The sequence below is a fragment of the Cricetulus griseus genome (assembly GCF_003668045.3).
Source record: "Cricetulus griseus strain 17A/GY chromosome 1 unlocalized genomic scaffold, alternate assembly CriGri-PICRH-1.0 chr1_0, whole genome shotgun sequence".
Classification (NCBI taxonomy): domain Eukaryota; kingdom Metazoa; phylum Chordata; class Mammalia; order Rodentia; family Cricetidae; genus Cricetulus; species Cricetulus griseus.
In genome coordinates this window covers 41535911-41557892 of record NW_023276806.1, presented here as the reverse complement: position 1 = coordinate 41557892, position 21982 = coordinate 41535911, and the positions used below count along the sequence as shown (strand labels likewise).

At 40.1% G+C, this 21982-nt stretch overlaps 1 protein-coding gene across 1 annotated transcript; it reads right to left on the bottom strand.

Moving 5' to 3' along the window:
* Nucleotides 1–1999: 1999 nt before the first annotated feature.
* Nucleotides 2000–20544, bottom strand: Slc35a3 (solute carrier family 35 member A3). Its single transcript, NM_001246818.2, has 7 exons — nt 20350–20544; nt 14978–15132; nt 14770–14892; nt 9181–9352; nt 7421–7539; nt 3946–4079; nt 2000–2571 (listed from the first exon to the last, which is right to left on the bottom strand). The coding sequence occupies exons 1-7, from the start codon at nt 20534–20536 to the stop codon at nt 2481–2483; spliced, it is 981 nt and encodes a 326-aa protein (NP_001233747.1). The 5' UTR covers nt 20537–20544; the 3' UTR covers nt 2000–2480.
* Between the last annotated feature and the right edge of the window lie 1438 nt (nt 20545–21982).

Below are 21982 nucleotides of genomic sequence, written 5' to 3'. Positions count from 1 at the left end.
CAGCCCAGTAACATTTTTAACTGACTAGAAAAGAAAAATATAAATGACACCTAATAAAAGATTTTCAGACACCTGAAATGTGCTATTAATTTAACAACCTTAATACCCAATAACTTATTTGTATATATTTCTGTGGGGTTAAGACAGGGGTCGGTAGATCTAAGTAACCATTAACTGTGAATCCACATGGTATTAGCACAGTTACACACACAATACTTTTGTGAGCCAAATATCAATCTGTATTCATGAATTTTGTATATTTGCAAGATCTAGGTTGCACTTAGTTGTAGGTCCTAGGCCATAGTTTGAATGCTGTGGTGGCCTAATACCATGCTCCAAATGGAGTTATTCAATCTCCAAAAGTTATTCAATCACTGAAAACCATAAGCCTGGCATTCAGAAAACCTGGTATCACTCTGTCATCGATGGTGCAATAGCTTTAAAAACACTCTGAAATTTTAAGTACTTTGAAATTGAATGGACTTGGTTAGGCATGTACACTATTGAGAGTACATGCGCACTAACAAGATCATAACAGTCCAAGTTAGCCAAGGGTACCTACCTTGCAGTTCTTAACAGTAGTACTTTTGAGTCAACTCCATTTAACAAAATCTATTAGAACTACCTAAAAAATAGTCATCTTTTTATAGGTTTGTATCTATTACAACAAACTTTTAAAATATATACAATATAAATGAAAAAATAAAGTAAAATACATCTTATATTCAATAGGTAATTCTGCATATAGTCAATAATTAAATAAATTATATTCCAAATATAGGTGCATTTTTGCCTCCCATTTTTCTAATATATTCTCTCTTTTGAATCAGTTTATTAAATAACTTATAGTTTGTATTCTCAACGTCAGTGTTATAAGAAACAAAATCTACTATTTTAAAGCAAATGGCTGCTCCTTCCCAGCGACACTCACGGGGACATAGAAAGGGAACTCAGAATGCCACCACCTCTTACAGATATATGATCAGAGTATTGCTAGGGAAATGGGCTTTTAAGACCTAAAAACTTCTACACAGCCTCTGAGCTTAAATTACAGTACTACTTAAAATAATGTAGTGAGCTGGGCAGAGAGACCCATACCCTTAATCCCAGCACTCAGGAGGCAGAGGCTGGTAGATCTCTGTAAGTTCGTGGCCAGCCTGGTCTAAATAACGAAACCTCTCCTTAAAAAAGAAAGTAATGCAAAGGATACCATAGACTCTGATGACACCCTATGGAAGGCCTCACCATCCAGGGGGAGCAGAAAGGATATGTGATAGGTAGGGTTTTAGTTGGGGGGAGGGGTGGTAGGGGAGGTCAGGAGGGAGAAGGGTACTGGGATTGTCATGTAAAACAATCTTGTTTCTAATTCAAATAAAAAAGAGAAAGTAATGATAAGACAGTAGGATGTCTATAAGAAAGTCAGCTTGTTCTTGGTCCACTGATGTGACTAGTACTGTTTTTTTTTTTGTTGTTGTTGTTTTGCTTTGATTGTTGCTTCTGTCAACAGTTGCAGAGTAAAAAATTCCTACTGCAAAATAACAAAATTCTTCATTTCAAAACTATATACAGTATATGCTTCATAGTTCAGATTTCTCCCCATGGAGACTGGACAGTAATCATTTTGTTTTCAATTATTAAATGAGTACTTAATCCCTTTAAATTCATTAAAAAGTTTTAATGGCAACACACACAAATTCAATTTAAGGTAATAATAAGAATTTCTCTTATATATGAAAAAGAAATACAACTGGAAAATGATGGGTAAACTTCATTAGTGTCAAAGTCACTGGCTACTCTAGTATATGAAGAATCTAACTGCATTCAGCTGTCTCAAAGTGGTAAGTGGTCTAAAGCTGTACATGGAGAAATAGATTCTCTTTACACTAAATTTAAATATGAATCAAACCCAGACTACTTCATCAAGTTTTATGTAACCGAACAAATAACATTTAGCAATCTTTTGCTTAGCAATTTTCTGTATGAATATAAAAATCCCAGATACATGAAAATGGTTTTATATTATATTTGTTTGTTCACAGCTTTATAGGCAATTATAATCTTCCAACTTCAAATAGTCCACATAATTTGATATATCTGTACAGAAAGAGTAAGATTAAGAACATGTGATAAGAGTAAGTAGATCTGCCTTGCAAACATTGGTATTTGCATTTGTGTGCTCTCACAAAGGCTGCACTGGACTGTTCTGCAGCAACCAAAACGGTGAACCTGTTATGAGCTCAGATTTCAGGCCTCCTACCCGTATCCCTCTAACACTACTCCCTGAACACACTTCCAAGCTTGAGTTTCCAGATGATATACACATTTCATGGTGAAGCCTATACATTTTCAAATCATTTGAACAATATGATCAGATTTAGCATGATGGTATCTTCACAGAATCTGCAGAAGTCCTCTGTGCAAGATTAATGTTGAGATTCCTAGGGCACCATCGTGAAAAACCAGCTAAAGATAGTACATGACTATGCTTTAATGGGATTTCCTGCAGGTTTGGGATCATAACCATATAAGAAAGTAGCTGCTATTACAAGGATGGCTCCAAGGAAAAAGACGCTAAATAGGATGAAGGAAAAAAAAAAAGAAAAGAAAAAGTCAGATTAAAAGTAATTAAGTTCTTTCAATATATTACAATTGCAGTTTGCAAAAGAAATATTCCAGTAACTAATAAATGTTGAGTATGTTCTATGTTCCAGGTGCTTGGCTAAATGCTTTTACCTTTGGGGAAAGGGTTTAAGGACGTAAAAAACTTGCCCAAAAGTCCCAAATAAGTAGGAGGTTGGATTCAGTCACTGGCTTTGAGCTTGCACGGTCATCTACTGCACTGTCTCCAGTGCAGTACCCTCACCTAAATGTGCATTCTGAATGGGATTTGTCAGTAATAAAACACCTGAAGCTTTAAAAAATGGAAAATGGAAAAGGAAAAGTTCATCCTTTTATGCTAAACTTAGGTGAATTCTGTCCAAAATCCAAGGTAATAATAACCAAAGCTCAGGCCCAATATTTACAGAATGTTTAACGGAAGGGCATTAGATCACATGGTTTCCTCTTGGTCTGATATATGTAGAGATACAATCTACTTCACAGAAACAGGACATAATCCAGACTAGCAATCGTCATTTGTTAATACACATTTCTTTAAATGCTGCCAGAGGCATGGATTAGTCTTGGCTTTAAGGTTTCTATTAATGGTTTGAAGTCATTACCCTCAACCTAAAAAAAAAGAACAGGAATCACCTGTCTTTACCCCTTTATAGAAACAGAGGCTCAGCTTTGCTTTATTTGTTACAGGGTTTCACTGTGTAGGCAAGCTGATCTCAAAGGGCCCATTGGAGCTACAGACATGTGTCAGTGTGGTCCATCCAACATCATCCTCCACACTCTTCCCATCCATTCCATAAATCTGACCCCTTGACTCCATGTACTTTTGCATGATGTTGTCATGGTAGACACTAGTCCTCAACCACAATTCCCTTTCTCTCAACAAGAGTTTATTGATTCAGGTTTACTGTCCAAGTCTCACTCACTCCCCAAGAGTGTTTATCACATTGTGATTAATTAATACATTATTTACATATTTGTTACTCTGCTCAGTTATGTACTTTTCGTTGATTACAAACAGAAAACCTAGCATTTCAGTGATTTGAGTCCCCTCTTTAATGAGCTGATATATACTTTCATTGATACTCATAATTTCTCTTGTGTCTGGTTTTCTAGTCACTGTGACTTTCTTGAATATAACCATCTCATTGATATGTTTCTTTTTTTCCAGACTCCAAGAGTGATTGCTGGAACAGAATGGCCATTTAATAAACTTTTGGAAATGAATAAGCAAACCTAAATGGAATCATGTTAATACCAATAACAAACTAATACATACAGGAAAAAGTAAGAATGGAAAGAAAAAAATAAATAGAAAGGCATATTTACCTGGTTGGCACAAAATCTTGCAACCAAAAATAGGATATAACTGTTGACAATATTATGGATAAAGAGGTGGCAAATCCTTTTAAAATATTGTCTGCATACTTAATGACAGCAGCTATTACAAGGCCTCCAAGCGCCTGTAAAAGTTGTAAGAGAGTGTTTTTTAAATGAACATAAGAATGCTTTTCCAAACGATTTTATTTCTCAGAGAAGCTTTAAGGCTTCTGTTCTACAAATGTAACTATATCCTAGCGAATGATTCATATGAACAGAAAATAGCACATTTGCAGTTTTGTCTTATAGCCCTCAATGTAACCATCAACGCAATCTACAGTTTGATGTAATAAAATTTGATCACATTACAAAAAATCTATTTTCACCAAATTCAATAAATAAACATGTGTTTGGACAGCTTAAGGACGAATGCATACAGGGTTTAAGTTTGGATAAAAAACACTTTTTTTTACTACCTTTCCAGCAGTCTTCTCCCATTGTCTTCTTTAATTTTCTCTCCATTCTAATCTACCTCTTCTTGCTGTCGGTGCATGGTTTGGCTTGTTTTTTTGTAGTACTGTAGACTAAACACCAAACCTATCCCATGGTAGGTAAGTTCTCTACCACTGAGCTATCTCCACAGCATATAAAGAACCTTCTACCAAATCATTCTCAAATTCTAGATAGTGGCTACTTACAAATGTGAAATGTGGGAAGCTGGACAGATGGTTGAGTCATTAAGGGTGCTTGCTGCTCTTATAGACGTCCTGGGTTTAGATCCCAGCACCCATGTCAAACAGCTCACAACCATCTGTAACTTCAGTTCCAGGAGTTCTGATGCCTCATCTGACCTCTGCAGACATTGTATGTACACGGTGTACATATATACACATAGGCACACACATGTACACATATAATTAAATAAGTAAAAAAATCTAAAAACCAAACTTAATGAGTGATGGGTAGCTCAGTAGTAAAGTACTTGCCTAGTAGGTGTGAGGGCACTGGTTTCAATCAAGTAACACACACACACACACACACACACACACACACACTCACACACATTGGACTTTGCTATACAAAAATCCAAAATCCTGAGAAAATCCAAAATGTTCCAAAACCCAGCACTTCTTTGAGCAGTGCCATTAAGCACACATAGATGTAAAGTCTACACCTGCCTCATGTGATGAGTCAGTCATACAATGCAGGTGTACTCTAAACTGTATTAATATTACTTCCAAGCTATGTGTATGTATATACATACAGAAAGCAAAATTTTGTTTAGATTTGAGTCAGTCACAAGGTATCTCATTATGTATATGCAAAAATCCCAAATCTCCCACCCTTAATTAAAACAAAACATTTCTCAGATAATAGACAATTTGTCTGGCCTGGGTTTGTCTTCTACCAGACCCTGTATATCTGTTTCCAAATCAGGGGACCCACTCTAACTGCCTTTCTTTGATGATGGAAATCTAATTTATAAAAGACATGAGTTATGCCCACTGGGCTTGCTATAAATTATGTTTGAATCCATATCTTGGGGAAATACTGTTTGTTATTCATCTATTTATTACCTGTTGGATCCTTTATACGAGTTATATCAACTTTTTTTTTTTTAATGTTGCTTTAACATTGCTCTTGGAAAGGAGGTGGTGGTGCAGACCTTTAATCCCAGCACTCAGGAGGCAGAGGCAGTCAGATCTCTGACTTTGAGGTTACCCTGGTCTCAGAGTGAGTTCCAGCCAGAGCTATGTAGAGAGACCTTGTCTCAAAAACCAAAACTAAATATAATTTTTTTAAATTAAAAAAAGAATTTTATCTTTTAGCTCTCTCTTAAAGGACGGCTTCCTGATAACTAGATAAAATATATCACATAAATTCTCTGTGTTTACCACACCTTCACTTTAAAAATTTTCTCCAAAATTCTCATCAGTGTTCTTTCCTCCTTTTATAAAAATGGAAATACCCTTCCTACTTTTTTTTTTTTTTGGAGACCAGGTTTCTCTGTGCAGCCCTGGCTATCCTAGAATTCAAGACCAGGCTGATCTTGAACTCACAGAGATCCAACTGCCTGCCTCTGCCTTCCCAAGTGCTGGGATTAAAGGCGTGTGCCACCACCCTCACCCTGCTTCCTACCTTTGAAGTACCACTTTCCCTTGACACTTCCTTACTTTCTAGGTCCTATGGACTTCAAATATCTCTAAGAAAGTAGGCACTGAAGAAAATCACTTCTTCCTTCATTTTTATATTTTCCAAAATGTCAAGACATACTTTTGGAGATGAAATTATTCAACTCTGTTTTGTTTTGTTTTGTTTTTCGAAGCATGGTTTCTCTGTGGCTTTGGAGGCTGTCCCAGAACTAGCTCTCGTAGACCAGGCTGGTCTGGAACTCAGACATCTGCCTGCCTCTGCCTCCCGAATACTATAACTAAAGGCGTGCAACACCACCGCCAGGCCGAAATTATTCAACTCTTAAACAATTAAAACCATATTCACACTTGAAGAAATTTGACAGAAATGTTCTAACATTTAAATATGAAACGAAGTTTAAAAACTTGTATAATTATCTCCATTGGCTCCTTCCATCTTTAAAGGGCTGACCATGACTTTTCTATACAATGATAATTGTAGCAGAAAAATTGAAAGTTATATTTACTCTTAGTTTTTTTTGGGGGGGGTTGAAACAGGGTTTCTCTGTGGCTTGGAGGCTGTCCTAGAACTAGCTCTTGTAGACCAGGCTGGTCTCGAACTCACAGAGATCCGCCTGCCTCTACCTCCTGAGTGCTATGATTAAAAGCTTTCGCCTTTAATTAGTTTTGACTAATTTTTTTTTTTTTTTTGAGACAGGGTATCTATGTAATCTTGGCTGTCCTGGAGTTTGTTCTGTAGATCAGGCTGGCCTTGAACTCACAGAGATCCATTTGCCTCTGCCTCCAGAGTGCTGGGATTAATGGTGCATGTCACTATGTCATGTAACTACTTAATTCTTAAACTTACATTTTCATGGAACTTAAAAGATGATTCATCGATTAAGAGCAGTGGCTGCTCTTCCATAGGACCTGAGTTTGGTTACCAGCATTCACTTTAGTGGCACAGAACCATTTGTAACTCTAGTTCCAGGGGATATGACCCCTCTTCTAACAAACATGGGCACCAAGCACATATTTGGTGAACATACATACATGCAGACAAAACACTAATATACATAAAAGTAAATAAATCTAGAAGTAACAACAACAACAATAATTAAACACTTGCATTTTCATGGCATTGAAATAATGGCAATTATTTCATGGCAATAAAACCATGGAGTTTTATTCATGACCCCTTTCAAAGTCAGTTTTCATTGGGCATTAAGAACAGCTGTATTGTAACTTCCCTGAATAAAGTAGGTATTATGAAAATAGGAAGGACCCTACCCCTTAAATACCAGCACACCAGTAGCCACTTTAACTCTCTGCACTGAAGCAATATTCTTTACCTGCAGAACAACAACTATCCACGTCAGTTGATTATATCCCTGAAAAAATCCATTCTTTGATACCAATTCTCCATCATAAACATATACACCCATTAATCCAAATATACTCCCAAAGAAACCTAAAAGAAAGTAAAACATAGGTTATATGGCAGTTTTCCTGAGAAATGATTTTTTGTTGTTGTTGTTGACAACCCAGTCTCCTCCCCCTGTTCCAATTGGCAGGGTCCTGGTTTGCACTGGAGGCTGTCCTGCAACTTAGCACGTAGCATGAACTGGGCTGGAACTCTTGCTTTTCTTGCCTCAGTCTCCCAGTACTGTGGCTAGGGGCCTGCACAACTTAACAATTTCTTTTTGATGAAATTTGAATACTTTAAAAATATTTCATTCAGTACTGGGCGGTGGTGGTGCACGCCTTTAATCCCAGCAATTGGGAGGTAGAGGCTAGGTGGATCTCTGTGAGTTCGAGACCAGCCTGGTCTCTGGAGTGAGAACCCTGTCTCGAAAAACAAACAAAAATTATTTATGCCGGGCGTTGGTGTCGCACGCCTTTAATCCCAGCACTCGGGAGGCAGAGGCAGGTGGATCTCTGTGAGTTTGAGACCAGCCTAGTCTACAAGAGCTAGTTCCAGGACAGCCTCCAAAATCACAGAGAAACCCTGTCTCGAAAAACAACAAAACAAAACAAAACAAACAAAAAAATATTTCACTCAGCCAGGTGGTGGTGGCACATGCCTGTAATCCCAGAACTCAGGAAGCAGAGGCAGGTTGATCTCTGTGATCTACAGAGCAAGTTCCAGGACAGCCAGTGCCACATGGAGAAACCCTGTCTTGAAAAACCAAAGAAAAAAAATGGGAAATTATTGTTAGAAGAAGTTATCTCCTGGGTAAACTGGGGGCAAGGGTAGGGTTGGGGGTGTACATGAACATGAGGGACTGGGTTGGGGGTTGGGACAAAGCAACCCCCAAGTTACTCTCCCTGGACAAAGCAGGGAGAGTAATTAAAGAGATTTCTTGAAGGAGGGGTGCATTTCCAGGTTAGGGAGAAACCTGGTGCCAAGGAAACTCCCAGGAATCCACATAGAGGACCATGCTAAGACTCCCAGCAATAATGGAGAGGGCGCCTGAACTGGCCTTCTTCTGTAATCAGATTGGTGACTACCCTAATTATTATCAGAGAGCCTTCATCCAATAACTGATGGAAGCAGATGCAGAGATCCACAGCCAAGCATTGGGCTGAGCTCCAGACGTCCTGTTGAAGTGAGCGAGGAGGGATTGTATGAGCCAGGGGATCAAGATCATGACTGGGGAACCCATGAAGACAGCTGACCTGAGCTCATGGGAGATGATGGACTCTGAACGAACAGTCAGGGAGCCTGTATGGGACCAACCTAGGCCCTCTACATGTGTATGACAGTTGTATAGCTTGGTCTGTTTGCCAGGCTCCCAGCAGTGGGATGAGGACCTGTCCCTCGAAATTGAACTGGCTTTTGGGAACCTATTCCCAATTCTGGGTTGCTTCATCCATCCTTGATGCATGGGAGGAGCTTGGTCCTGCTTCAACTTAGTGTGCCACGCTTTGTTAATGCCCATGGGAGTCCTGCCCCTTTCTTAATGAAGACAAGAAGTGAATGGGGGGAGGTGGTAAGATGGGATGTGGGGGAAGTGAGCAGGAGGGGAAGAAGAAGAAAAACTGGTAGGTATGTAAAATAAATAAGAAAAAACATTAATTAAAAAAACATAAGAAAGCCTTTAAAACTTACCAAGTTGAATGTTTCTTATCCATACTGATTGTTTTGTTTCTTTTAAGATTTTTTCAAAATAAACTCCAGCAAAGCCACTCGAAAAACAAGCTGTGAGAACTGCCATGAGGCCTACAAACTGTGAGCCAGTTGAAAGTTCTTTGGAGTGCAGTTCTTGAGAATCTGAAGGCCACTGAATAAAAATAAAAACAACACTGAAGAGGGCATTGACATGGCTCAGTGGGTAGGACACTTGCAGCCAAGACTGACAACCTGAGTCTGATCCTTGGGATCATGGTAGATGGAGAGAAGCAACTCTCACAAGCTGTCTGCTGACCTCCACAAGTGCACCACTGTGCTGCTCCAGCAAAAGCACACACAGATGTAAGAAGAAAAGCTAAAACAACCATAGTAAAAAGACAAGCTAGTGGGACAGGAACCACAAACACTACAAGGAAAATGAAAGACTGGGGGCTGGAGAGATGGCTCAAAGGTTACAAGCATAGGCTGCTCTTCCAGAGGTCCAGAGTTCAATTCCCAGCAACCACATGGTGGCTCACAACCATCTATAATGAGATCTGGTGTCCTCTTCTGGCATGCCGATAGAATATTATATACATAATAAATAAATCTAAAAAAACAGAAAATAAAAGACTGTAAAGTTACTGTACCAGACATGGCACTCATATGATTTGTACATTACTGACCACGGTGTATCAACTGACACCTTTGAACTATTGTTACACATTGTCTGTGGGTCCTTTTTATTTTCATATTTAATTTAGAGTTTTCTGTCTCTCTCTCTCCATGACTGGGTTTCTCTATGTATCCCTGAGTGTCCTGGAACTCACTCTGTAGACCATGCTGGCCTCAAACTCAGGGATCCACCTGCCACTGCCTCCCTAGTACTGGGGTTAAAGATGTACACCACCAGACATAGCCCCTAATCTAGATTTTTCAAATTCAAAAAAATATTATTTGTTTGAGTCTATTCTAATTTGTTTAACACAATGACCTCCAGTTCTACATTTTGTATAATTTCCTTTTTTATGGATAAATAAAATTCCATTGTGTATATATACACCACATTTATATTATCCATACACACAGTGATGGGCATCTAGGCTAATTCCATAACTATTTTGGGGGGAGGGGGTGGTTTCGAGACAGGGTTTCTCTGTGGCTTTGGAGGCTGGCCTGGAACTAGCTCTTGTAGACCAAGCTGGTCTCGAACTCACAGAGATCTGCCTGCCTCTGTCTCCTGAGTGCTGGTATTAAAGGTGTATGCCACCACTACTTAGCCTGATTCCATAACTATTGTGAACAATCCTGCAAAAAAAAAATTAGTATCTCAGTAATGTGTTCAAGAGTCTACTTTGAAATGGTATAGCTAGATCATATGGTATTATTTTTAGTAACTGAGACGGTTCGGTGGAGAAAGTGCTCACTATGCAAGTCTGACAACCAGAGTTCAATCTCTGTACCGCACATAAACATAAAGGTGGAAGGAGAACTGACTCCACCAAGCTGTTCTTTGACCTCTACATGTGCTGTGATACTCATGAGACCCCCCCTCCCTCTCCACACACACACACACACACACACACACACACACACAGAGGTAAAATGAATATCTTCCCATGGAGGAATCTCCATACTATTTTCCAACTGGCTGCTCTCAATTATATTCTAACCAGAGGTGTACAAAGATTGATTTCCCTATCATCCCCACCAACAGCCATTCTGATTAGGGTGAAATGTAATATCAAAATAGTTTTGATTTACATTTCCCTAACAACTAAAGATGCTGAACATAGCTGGGTGGTGGTGGCGGTGGTTCACGCCTTTAATCCCAGCACTCAGGAGGCAAAGACCAGCCTGGTCTACAAAGTGATTCCAGGATAGTCAAGGCTACAACAGAGAAATCCTGCCTCAAAACAAAACAGATGATGAGCATTTTAGGTACATTCACTAGCTACTTGTATTTCTTTTAAGAGCTATCTGCTGTGTTCACTTGCCTGATTATTGATAGGCTTGGGACTTTTGGTTGGTTGGTTATTGAATTCTTTATATAAGTGGATATTAATCCAGACTGATGAAGAACTAGTAAACACCCATTCCTCCTCCAAAGGAGTCTCTTCCATCTGTTGTTTTCTTTGTCAAGCAGCTTTTACATTTCATGCAATCATATTGTCAATTCTTGCTACTGTTTCCTGGTATTGGGATCTATCAAAAACTCCATCCATTCATTATCTCTGTTCCCTTTTAGTCTCCAAGGGCTTAGGTTAAAGTCTTCAATCCATTTGGAATGGAGCTCTGCACTGGGTGAGACAGAGTGGGCTAGTCTTAGTCTTGCACTGTGGATGTATATGTATAGCTTCTGAGCACCATTTGTTGAAGAGGCTCTGTTCTCCAATGTATGCTTTATAACCTCTGTCAAAACTCAAGTACCTGTGGCAGCATGGGTTTATTTCTGACACCTCTCTTTTCATCCATTGGCCTACAAGTCTGTTTTTGTGCCAGTACCATGCTATTTTTATTGTCACTGCTCTAAAGCATAATTTGAAATCAGGTACTGTGATACCTCCAGCATTGCTTTGTGGATGGGGTAGAGGGCAGGTGGAGGCACGATCTCACACTGTATCCTATACCAGCCTAGAATTCACGAGGTAGCCCAAGATGGCTTCAAACTCATGGCAATCCTCCTGTCATGCTAAGATTATAAGCATGAACAACCATGCATGACTAGTATTGCTATTTTTACTTAGGACTGATTTGGCTATGCATGGTCTTTTGTGGTTCTATATAGAAGTAGCTGAAATATTCCTCAGTTATATTACCCACATATTATTTTTCCCACAGGTTTGTTTTTTTATGGGGGAGGCGATGGAAGGAGGTTTTATTTAATTTATTCTCTGTCTTTCACATTTGTCTTTTGACCTAAAACGTGATCGATTTTGGAGAAAATTCCACATCTAAGAATCTGTATTCTTTACCTTTAGATAGAACATTCTGTATCTACCAGAAAAGTATGTTTGCTCTACTATATGGTTTAATTCAAGTCTATTGATTACTTTTGTTAATTATCTACCTATTGCTGACAGTTAGGTGTTGAAGTCATCTATCTACTTGTTACATCTGAATTTATCTCTCTTTATGTCCTGTAGTGTTAAAATAATACTTTTCATAGTTACCAGAAACTTTTCAATGTTAAATAGGTTTTTGGTGGTGGGAGTACGGGAATATGTTATCATGGTCCTGGATAGCTTTAACTCACAGCAATCCTCCTGCCTCAGCCTTCCAAGTGAGGGGATTATAAGTATGTGCCACCACACAAGTTTAAACACTGTTTCAAAAAATTATTTATTTATTTTCACTTTTATGTGCATTGGTGTTTTTGCCTGTGTGTATACCTGTGTAAGGGTGTTGGAACTACACCCCTGGAACTACAGTCACAGACATTTGTGAGCCACCATGTGGATGCTGGGAACTGAACCTGGGTCCTGTGGAAGAGCAGTCAATATTCTTAACTGCTGAGTCATCTCTCCAGTCCCCTTAAACATCTTTAACAATGAAAGATTCACTTCCTACTCAGTTTGCCTTCACTGCATCAACAGGATAGTGAGGACTAATTCCTTGACTGTTAAAAACTGTCCTCTTTCTCCCTTGCCCTCTCCCGTGTATCTACCCAGTATGCCTTCTGTGAGGATAGAAACATTCTAGGTCTCTACTATTAGTGTAGCTGCTATCTTACACTGCTAGCAAGTACACATACACACACACACACACACACACACACACACACACACACAATAAAAAAGGAACGTAAAAGCTGGGGACAATGACTCCATGAAGAATAAGAATAAGCAATCATTAGAAGCTCTGAGAGATGAGCAAAGGGTCCATACCAGGCTGGTGAAAATCAGGGAAACAGCTGACCTGAACAAGGGGGAGCTCTTGGTTCCCAGACTAATAGCTGGGAAACAAGCATGGAACTGATCCAGACCCCCTGAATGTAGGTGTCAGTGAGGAGACCTTGGAAATCTATGGGGCCTCTCGTAGTAGGGATCAGTATTTATCCCTAGCATAGGAATGGACTTCGGGAGCCCATCCCAAATGGAGGGATACTCCCTGAGCCTAGACACAAGGGGGCTGGCCTAGGCCCTATCCCAAAGAATATGATACACATTAAAGACCCCCCCCCATGGAAGGCCTCACCCTGCCTGGGGAGCAGAAAGAGTATGGGATAGGTAGGGTTTTAGTTGGGGCGGGAGTGGCAGGGGAGGAGGGGAGAGAGAGGGACCTGGGATTGACATGTAAAATAATTTTCTTTCTAAAAAAAAAAAAAGAAAGCTGTGAGAGTTAGAAACAACAGTATCAATAAAGACAGTAGTTGTTAAAGGGATCAGAGGTGCACAAATCATCTCAGAGGTTCCACTGTTCTCATAAAACTTTAGCTTCTTTCTTTTATATGCTGTCTTTTGGTTTGGTTTGGTTTGGTTTTGAGATAAGTTTCATTGTGCCATGTCTTAATTTCTTAGACTGTTCTTTCCTTTTTCTCTCTCTCTTGCATTCTGGTTCACACCTACAATCCCAATATCTCAAGGCTGAAGCAGATGATGGTGAGTTCAAGGCTACATAGTGAAACCTTCTCACATGGGCTGGAGAGATAGAACAGCTGTTTAAGCAACAGCTGTTGCTCTTGCAAAGGATCTGGGCTTTGTTCCTGGCACCCACATTTCAGCTCACAACTATTTGTAACTCCAGTTCCAGGGGATCCGACATGTTCTGGTTTCCATGGGCTCCTGCATTACGTAGTATAAACTCATGCAGACTTACAAACATACATAAAAAGTTTTTAAAAAATTTAAAGATGGAGATATATATATCTTTAGAATTAGCTCAGCAGTTAAGGGCATGTGCTGTGCAATAACAAGGACCACAACTTGGGTCTGAAAACTCACTTAACAGGTTGTGTGTCCTGTACATACTTGTAAGGTCCGCTCAGAAGAAGGCAGAAATAGGAAGCTCACTGGGGCTTGCTGGCTTCCCCTACCCATGAAAAGGTTCAGGGAGAGGCTCTGTCTTAAGAGAACTGGCAGAGAATGATAGAGGACACCCAATGCCCTCTCGTCTTGCCTCTACACATATATGCATACACTCACAGACAGACACATACAAATAAATTTAAAAAAGAAAAGTCAGGCATGGTGGCACATGCCATGTCTGTAATCTCAGCACTCAGAAGGCAGTCAGGAGAGTTACCAGAGTTTGAAGACAGACTCATCTGCAAAGGAAGACCCAGGCCAGCCACGGCTACAAAACATAACTGTGTGTGTGTGTGTGGTACTGAGGACCAAAGCAAGCCCCCTGCCAGCAAGCTATGCCACAACCCAACTGTTCAGTTCTTTACTATGAAAATTTCATTCATGTGTTTACTTATTTATATCACATACTCTCAATATGATATTTGCTGACAGGGAGCCATAAAAAACTATCTGTCAGCATTTACTTGCTTGAACAAGTAATGGAACCATATTCTCCATGCAAAATAAGTCAGGTTTTCAAACTGTAACAGAAATGAAAGGCATACTTATCCTGAATAGTTACCTGCACAAAAGCAACTCCTGCCATCAGAATTACTAGGGAGAGCCACTGGTACACACCTAATTTTTTACCAAGCATAGACACAGAAAATAACGCTGTGGTAAGTATTTTCAACTGATATGTAACCTAAAAAAAGAAAACAGCAGTATTATTAATGTTTGAATTTTTTTGTTTGTTTTGTAAAAGGGCGATTAGAAATATACTTAGGTACCTGATAAGTAGCTGCATCTAGGTTGGACAGTGCCACATAGAGTAAATTATTCTGAAGTGTATATATCCCTGATGGAATAGCAAGCTTAAGTGTTTCCATGGGCTTATTAAGAATTTCATCATGCAGTACTCGGTTCAGTGTTCTCACACTACACTCTAGAATAAACAAATTGGGGGAAAATCAGTCAAAGTATCTTCAAAGAAGTCACAAGCTCCTTCTCTATAGGCCTCAGTTTTCTCACTTTAAAATACAACAGTGGGGACGGGAGAGATAGCTCAGAAATTAGGAGAAAGTATTGCTCTTGTAGAGGACCAGAGTTTGATTCCCAGTCCCCAGACTGGGTGGCTCAAAGACACCTGTAACTCCAACTTCAAGTGGATCTGACACTTCTGACCTTCAGGAGCACCTGCACTTAGGTACAAAGACAAACTCTCTCTCTCTCTCTCTCTCTCTCTCTCTCTCTCTCTCTCTCTCTCTCTCTCTCTCCCCCTCCCTCCTTCTCTCTCTCTCAAAATTAAAATTTTAAAATAAAGCCTTTTTTGTTGTTTGAGACAGGGTTTCTCTATGTAGACTGCCTCCCTAATGTTGGGATTAAGGCATGCACCACCACACATGGCTAAATCTCTAAAAAACAGGAAAATGTGCTACACTGGGATATTTTTCAGTATAAAACATACTTCTTGATACAGATTGTTTAAATGTTAAATATTACAAAGTAGCATATTGATATCATTATCTTTAAACTCTTTTGTTCTAGAAAATAACAAGATTGAGTATGTAGGAGCTGGAGAGACAGCTCAGCAGTCAAGAGCACTGGCTACTCTCACAGAGGACCAGGATTCCATTCCCAGCACCTACACTGTGGTTCACAACCAGATGCAGTGCCATCTTCTGACCTCTGCAGACACCAGGCACATATGTGATGCAATTACATGCAGATGAACACAAACACACACATAAAAAGCTGTGTGTGTGTGTGTGTGTGTGTGTGTGATAAAACAAAGGAAAAGACTATGTAAGTACACATGCACACATACAAATGCATTTCTGATAACCAAAAGCTCAAATTATTAATCAAACAAGTATTCTTTTATTGTAGTAACTTTCTAAAACTCTGAATTTTATTTATTCCTCAGCCATCCTGTCAATTAATAATTGTGAAGACATTAATCATAAAAAGAAGGCAAATGAGCTAGGGAGTGGGATTGCTATAAACAACAGGAAACTGAACTACTACTAGCTCAACTTGTCTCTTGTAGCATAAGTCAAGATCTAGTAAAATGGCCTGTTACAGTCATTCTTCATCTGCCATTAACCTGCACACACTCAGCCCAGCCAGGTATGTTTCCTCCTCTGAGAATTACCCTTCTAGATCTTTTCTCACAACTTGCTGTCTCTTTCTTACTGTGCTGTAGGTCTCTGTAATTCTAGGTACTTGTTGCTGGTTATGTGTGGGGCCTGTTTCCTCACTTGGTTTGATACACTTTTTTCAGATATGTCTCTCAAAATGCATCCCTGCCCCCCTAAACCACACTCTCCTTATGTCTTAGTTTGCCTTTATAGTTGTTTGAGATCATTCACAGCTCCGAGGTCACAATGCATCTAGGCTTGGTTCATTGGCTTGGTTCATTGAAGCAGGTCTTGTTATGTAGCCCTGGACCTACAATTCTCTTTCCTTGGTCTCCAAAATACTAGGATGATATATGTGAGCCACCATGTCTGGCTCTTTTCCTTCCTTCATTTTTTTCTTCTTCTTACCCCCAATAGTCTTATGATGCATATCAGACAGGCCTCAAACTCATGATCCTTTCACCCCAAACTCCCAAGTAGCAGGGCTATAGGCATGTGCCACCCTGCTCAGCTTGGCTTTGATTTCAATGTCAATATTTCTGCTCCCTGAAACTGGTTTGTTCTTTTGCAACAGGATCAAGAGGAGCCCAGATAGCTTCAAACTTGTTATGTTGTTATGTAGCCAAGGATGACCTCAAACTTCTGATCTTCCTCCTCAACTCCCAAGTGCTAGGTAGTATTACAGGCATGTTCCACCAGGCCCAGCTTTACACAATGCTGGAGATGAAACTAAGACTTTACTAATGCTAAGCAACTATGCTGTGAAATACGAACTAAACGACTTCCCTAGCCCTGGGATTTACCTTGATGTACTGTGAACATCATGTTTCAGCTCACTAAAAGCTGGTTTCAGCACATCTAGCCACAATGCAACTATTCATGGGTTCCAGTGTTAATGCAGTAGGTACTTGTAATATCTAGACCTTAGCAACAAAAGCTAACCTGCTTTCCTGTTACATTGTCATGGTTTTCTGTCCTGCTGGTAGCATCTGCATAGTCTGCTTTTATTGATCACACCTTCTGAATCCAGCTTCTGAGTCCTGGGAGCAAGCCAGGGCTGTTTTTCAGACTTCTTATTCTCTAAGTGTACATATTACCTAGTCTCATCCTTGGCTTTAAGTACTTTGCAGGTATCTCCAACTTAGCAGGCACCCAAAATCTCCAAATCTATCTTCTCTGTATCTTTTTCTGTCATACTTACATGCACAGCAATTTAATCTAAAAACCTACAAATCATTCTTAAAACTGTATGTGCCCTCTTTCCTTACCTTCACAGATATAATCTATTAGCCAAGTCATGTCAAATGTTCACTGTTATTAACAACTAGAGATGTGCAAGTCAAAAGCACAATGAACACGTCTTCATACCCACTAGAAGGGCTATAATGAAGGGTGGGCGGGGACTGGAGCACAACTCAGAGTACAGCCATTTGTCTGGTATACATGAAGCTGTAGGCTTGAACACACACACAAGAGAGACAGAGACAGGAATAAGAAACAGCATGATAGGAAAAAGAAGTGGTGAAAAAATGGAAAGCTCATACATTGCCAGAAAAAATATAAAATGGAAACCAGCAAGATGATCCAGTAGGTGGGTAAAAGTGCTGCTGCCAAGTCTACAACCTGAGTTCAAGCTGCAGGATCCACATGATAGAAGGAAAGAAGTAACACTTACGTGTAAGTCCTCTGACTCTCACACTTGCACAATGGCACACACTCATACATGTGCCCTCACAATGAATAAAATGTAATGAAAAAGTTAGTAAAATAAAACAGAATGGTACAGATACTGTGGGAAAAGTTTGATAATTCCTTAAAAAGTAAACAAAGATTCCTAGCAAGATGACTCAGTGAGTAATGGCACCTGCCACCAAATCTAATGACCTGCATTCAATCCTTGGGACTCACATGGTATTAGAACAAAACAGCTTCTCACAAGTTGTCCTTTGACCTACGTACACATGTCATGTTACACACACACCCAACACATGCATACATGTAGTACATTTCTTTTAAAACATAAATGAAGAACAACCAGATGACAATGACCCAGCAATTCTGCTTTGGGGGAGGCAGGTTATGTATCCTCCAAAATGCAAGCAGAAATTCCAACAGATACTTGTATAGCCATAGCAGCATTAACAGTTGGTTCTGACATGGTTCATGGTATCCAAAAGGTATAAATAACCAGCATCTACCAACATATGACTAAGAAAACAAAATGTAGTATATTATACAATGAAATAGTATAAAAACAATGTTCTGAAAGATAAGCTTTGAAAATATTATGCTAGTGAACTAAGCCAGACAAAAGAGAACAGCATCATATAATCCATCTTATATGAGTGTTGAGTATTATGTGATGTGTGCGCTCAAAGATGATCTGTAGTCCATAAGGCTAAGATTTCTTTATTCACATAAACACCAGCCCAAACACAAGCCAGAGCGTGCCCAGAGGTCGCAAGCTAGCGTGGCCAGAGAGAAGGGGCTATCCACTCGTGCTGGGTCCCTTAAGAATTGTTCCCGAATCATCTTTGACCTCCTCTGACCACGCCCTCATGGGCGTGGCCAGGCATACCTGTAGGGGCTACTAGGAGGCGGGGCTACAGTGTCTCCCTACATATGACATATCTAGAATAGGTAAATTCAGAAGTAGAAAAGGTGAGTGGGGAATTACTCCTTAACAGTCACAGACTTTCTACTCAGTGTATTGAGACAGTTTTGGAAATAGTGATAGACGTACAACATTGTGAATGTAAAAATACATTGTACAGCTATTGCAGCATTAACCACTGTTGGTTCCAACATAGTTGCCAACAATGGCAAAACTTCACATACATGTGGACATACACATTTGCATTGTGTATGAATGCAATTCATACATTGAGGCCAGCTTGAATGACATAACAAGGCACTGTCTAAAAAAAAAACCACAATTGAATACCCCAAAAACCTGCCTGTCAAAGCTAAATTGAGGCTGGAATATACCCCGGTGGTAGAGCAAGTGCTGAGCATATGCTTAGGACATGCAAAGCCCAACACTCAATCTCGACCACCAAAGAACAAAGGTACAATTCATAATTTATATCCCAGTGAAACTATTTATTAACTGTATTGAATGAATGACTCACTGTTGCATTAGTCAATAGAACTAGAAAAAGTCTTTAGTAAAAAATTATTGTGAACTCTATAATTTGAACAAAAAATTTGAGAAATTACTTTTTCTCAAATTAATAAACTATGAATGCAATTGGATTCATATGCATAGCATTAACTGGGTATGGATCATGTTACAGACTGAATACAATGGCTTTAGTGTCACAAGGTGGTGGCACACACCTTTAATTCCAGCACTCAAGAGGCAGATACAAGCAGATCTGTGAGGATTTCTGAGAGTTTAAGGCCAGGCTGGTCTACAGAACAAGTTCCAGAACAGCCAGGGCTATTTTACAGAGAAACTTTATCTAAAAAACAAATGAACAAACAAATAAATAAAAAACAAAACAAACAAAAACCACCAGAATGGATTTAGTGCCAACCAAGTAAAATTGGTACAAATTAAATTGTGTGTGTGTGTGTGTGTGTGTGTGTGTGTGTGTGTGTGTAAGAGAGAGTGTGTGCGTGTGTGTGTGTTCGTGTTGGCTGTCTTCCTCAGTGGCTCTTTACCTTATTTTAGTCAAGGTCTCTCATTGAACCTCAAGCTTGTCAAGCAGGCTCCTGGGGTCTTCCTATTTCTGCCTCCCAGTACTAAAATGACAAGCTCACACTGCCATACCCAGCTGGTTATGTGGATGCTGAAGATTCAAACTCAGGCCCTCACACTTGCATGACAAGCATTTTACCAGCAGAGCCCTCTTCCTGGGCTCTGTTTTAATATTTTTTTTGATACTGAAATGTTTAGAGAATTTAAGTAATGTCTAGAGAAATAATGCAAGAGATTAAATATGCATTTACAAATATATTTACATATATAAAAATTAAGCTAATCAAAATTAAAAGCAAAAAATACCCTAGATACCTACTACTGTCTTTGTAGACTAAAAAGATGCAGGCCATTATCTTAAAAAATTCAGCCACAACTACTGCTGTAGAAGATAGGTAACGAGGACCCTCCTCTTTTAAAGTCCTAGAATAACGCATCGTTAGAACCAAACTGGTAGTCTGAAACACCAAAATTCCCAAGGAAAGATATTTTAGGTTGGCGGACATTGTTTTCTCTTCATTTGTCTGAAAAACAAAATAAACAGAGAAAGTTAATCAATATTCTGTATTTAAAAATATAGAAACTAACATCCAACAAGAGATGGTAGTTCTAAACAAGATGATACAAGCATCTTCTTTTTTTCTAATTGCAACCAAAAAGCCTGGACCGCAGAAGACAAAGGCAATTCCCGGAAAACTCAAGCTGAAGAAAAGTCTAAGGGATGAACCAGTATTTAATTCTTGGAGACTTTTGGTTACCTATGTTTTCTACCAAGTGCTACAGTACCATATAATTTGGAACTGGCAGCAGTGTATACAACAACAAACAGCTGAGGGAAAGGCAGTTGTCCTAAAAACTGTTACCATTCCAGCTGAATAAACTGTAGGGGAAAGAAAGCCTTGCTAACTCTCAGCACCTGAGCCAATGAGAGCAGAGGTGTCGACCCCTCCCTCTCCCACTAGACTCTGCAGAGACATTTGAGAAACTAAGCTAGGGAGATCACTTAAGCCCAGGAGTTCAAGATCAGTCTCACAAAAAAGGAAGAAGGAAGGAATTTGTTGAAAGGAAGGAAGAGCAGGAAAGAGAGATGGGCAGGAAGGAAAAAGATACCATGAGAAAACTATTTTAAAAAATGGACTTATATCGGTCCTGCAGCGGGCACCCGAGCCTCAGGTGAGTCTGGGCACTGCTCTGCCCCCCCCCCCCCCCCGCCCCAACCTCTCCCATCAGCCCTGCTCACTTCTGCCTGAAACCTCCCTCCCGCCGCCCTGCCCCCCAGACAAAAGTGGACCTGCCCAGACCGGAAGGCCCACCCTGAGTCTGAACACACCTCACCCCTGTCCACAATATACTCTCTGTCCTGCAGTGGGCACCGGAGCCTCAGGTGAGTCTGGGCACTGCTCTGCTCCCCAACCTCCCCCATCAACCCCTGCTCGCTTCTGCCTGAGCCTTCCCAGACCGGGAAGGCCCACCCTGAGACTGGACACGCCCCACCCTTGTCCACCTAGCTTGTGCCATCTAGCTGCCACCAGAGAGAGGGAGAGACCCCACCTATGCAGGGGACAGTAAGCCACACCTGCTAGAAGCTGGCTACAGGTGTGCCTGAACACGCGTGTCAGGGCGTGGTCAAGGTGAGGTCAGGATGACACGTAATAGGTTTTTAAGGGGCTGAAAGGCACATGGGAGCCCCTACTCTTTGGCCTGTCTGCCTTGCTGCCCCTGGCATGCTCTGGCTTGCTCTGGCTTGTGTTTGGCTGGTGTTTATCTGAATAAAGATATCTTAACCTTACAGACTACGAATTGTCACGTAAAATCTGGTGCCCAATGTGGGGCCATGTCCGTACCATAGAGATCATGATAAAACACAGAAATCTGACCAAGTCTTTGTATTATCACTTCTGGAACTCTTAATCTCCTGCTGCCTTTTGAAACCTTTTCAGATAGCTTCCCCT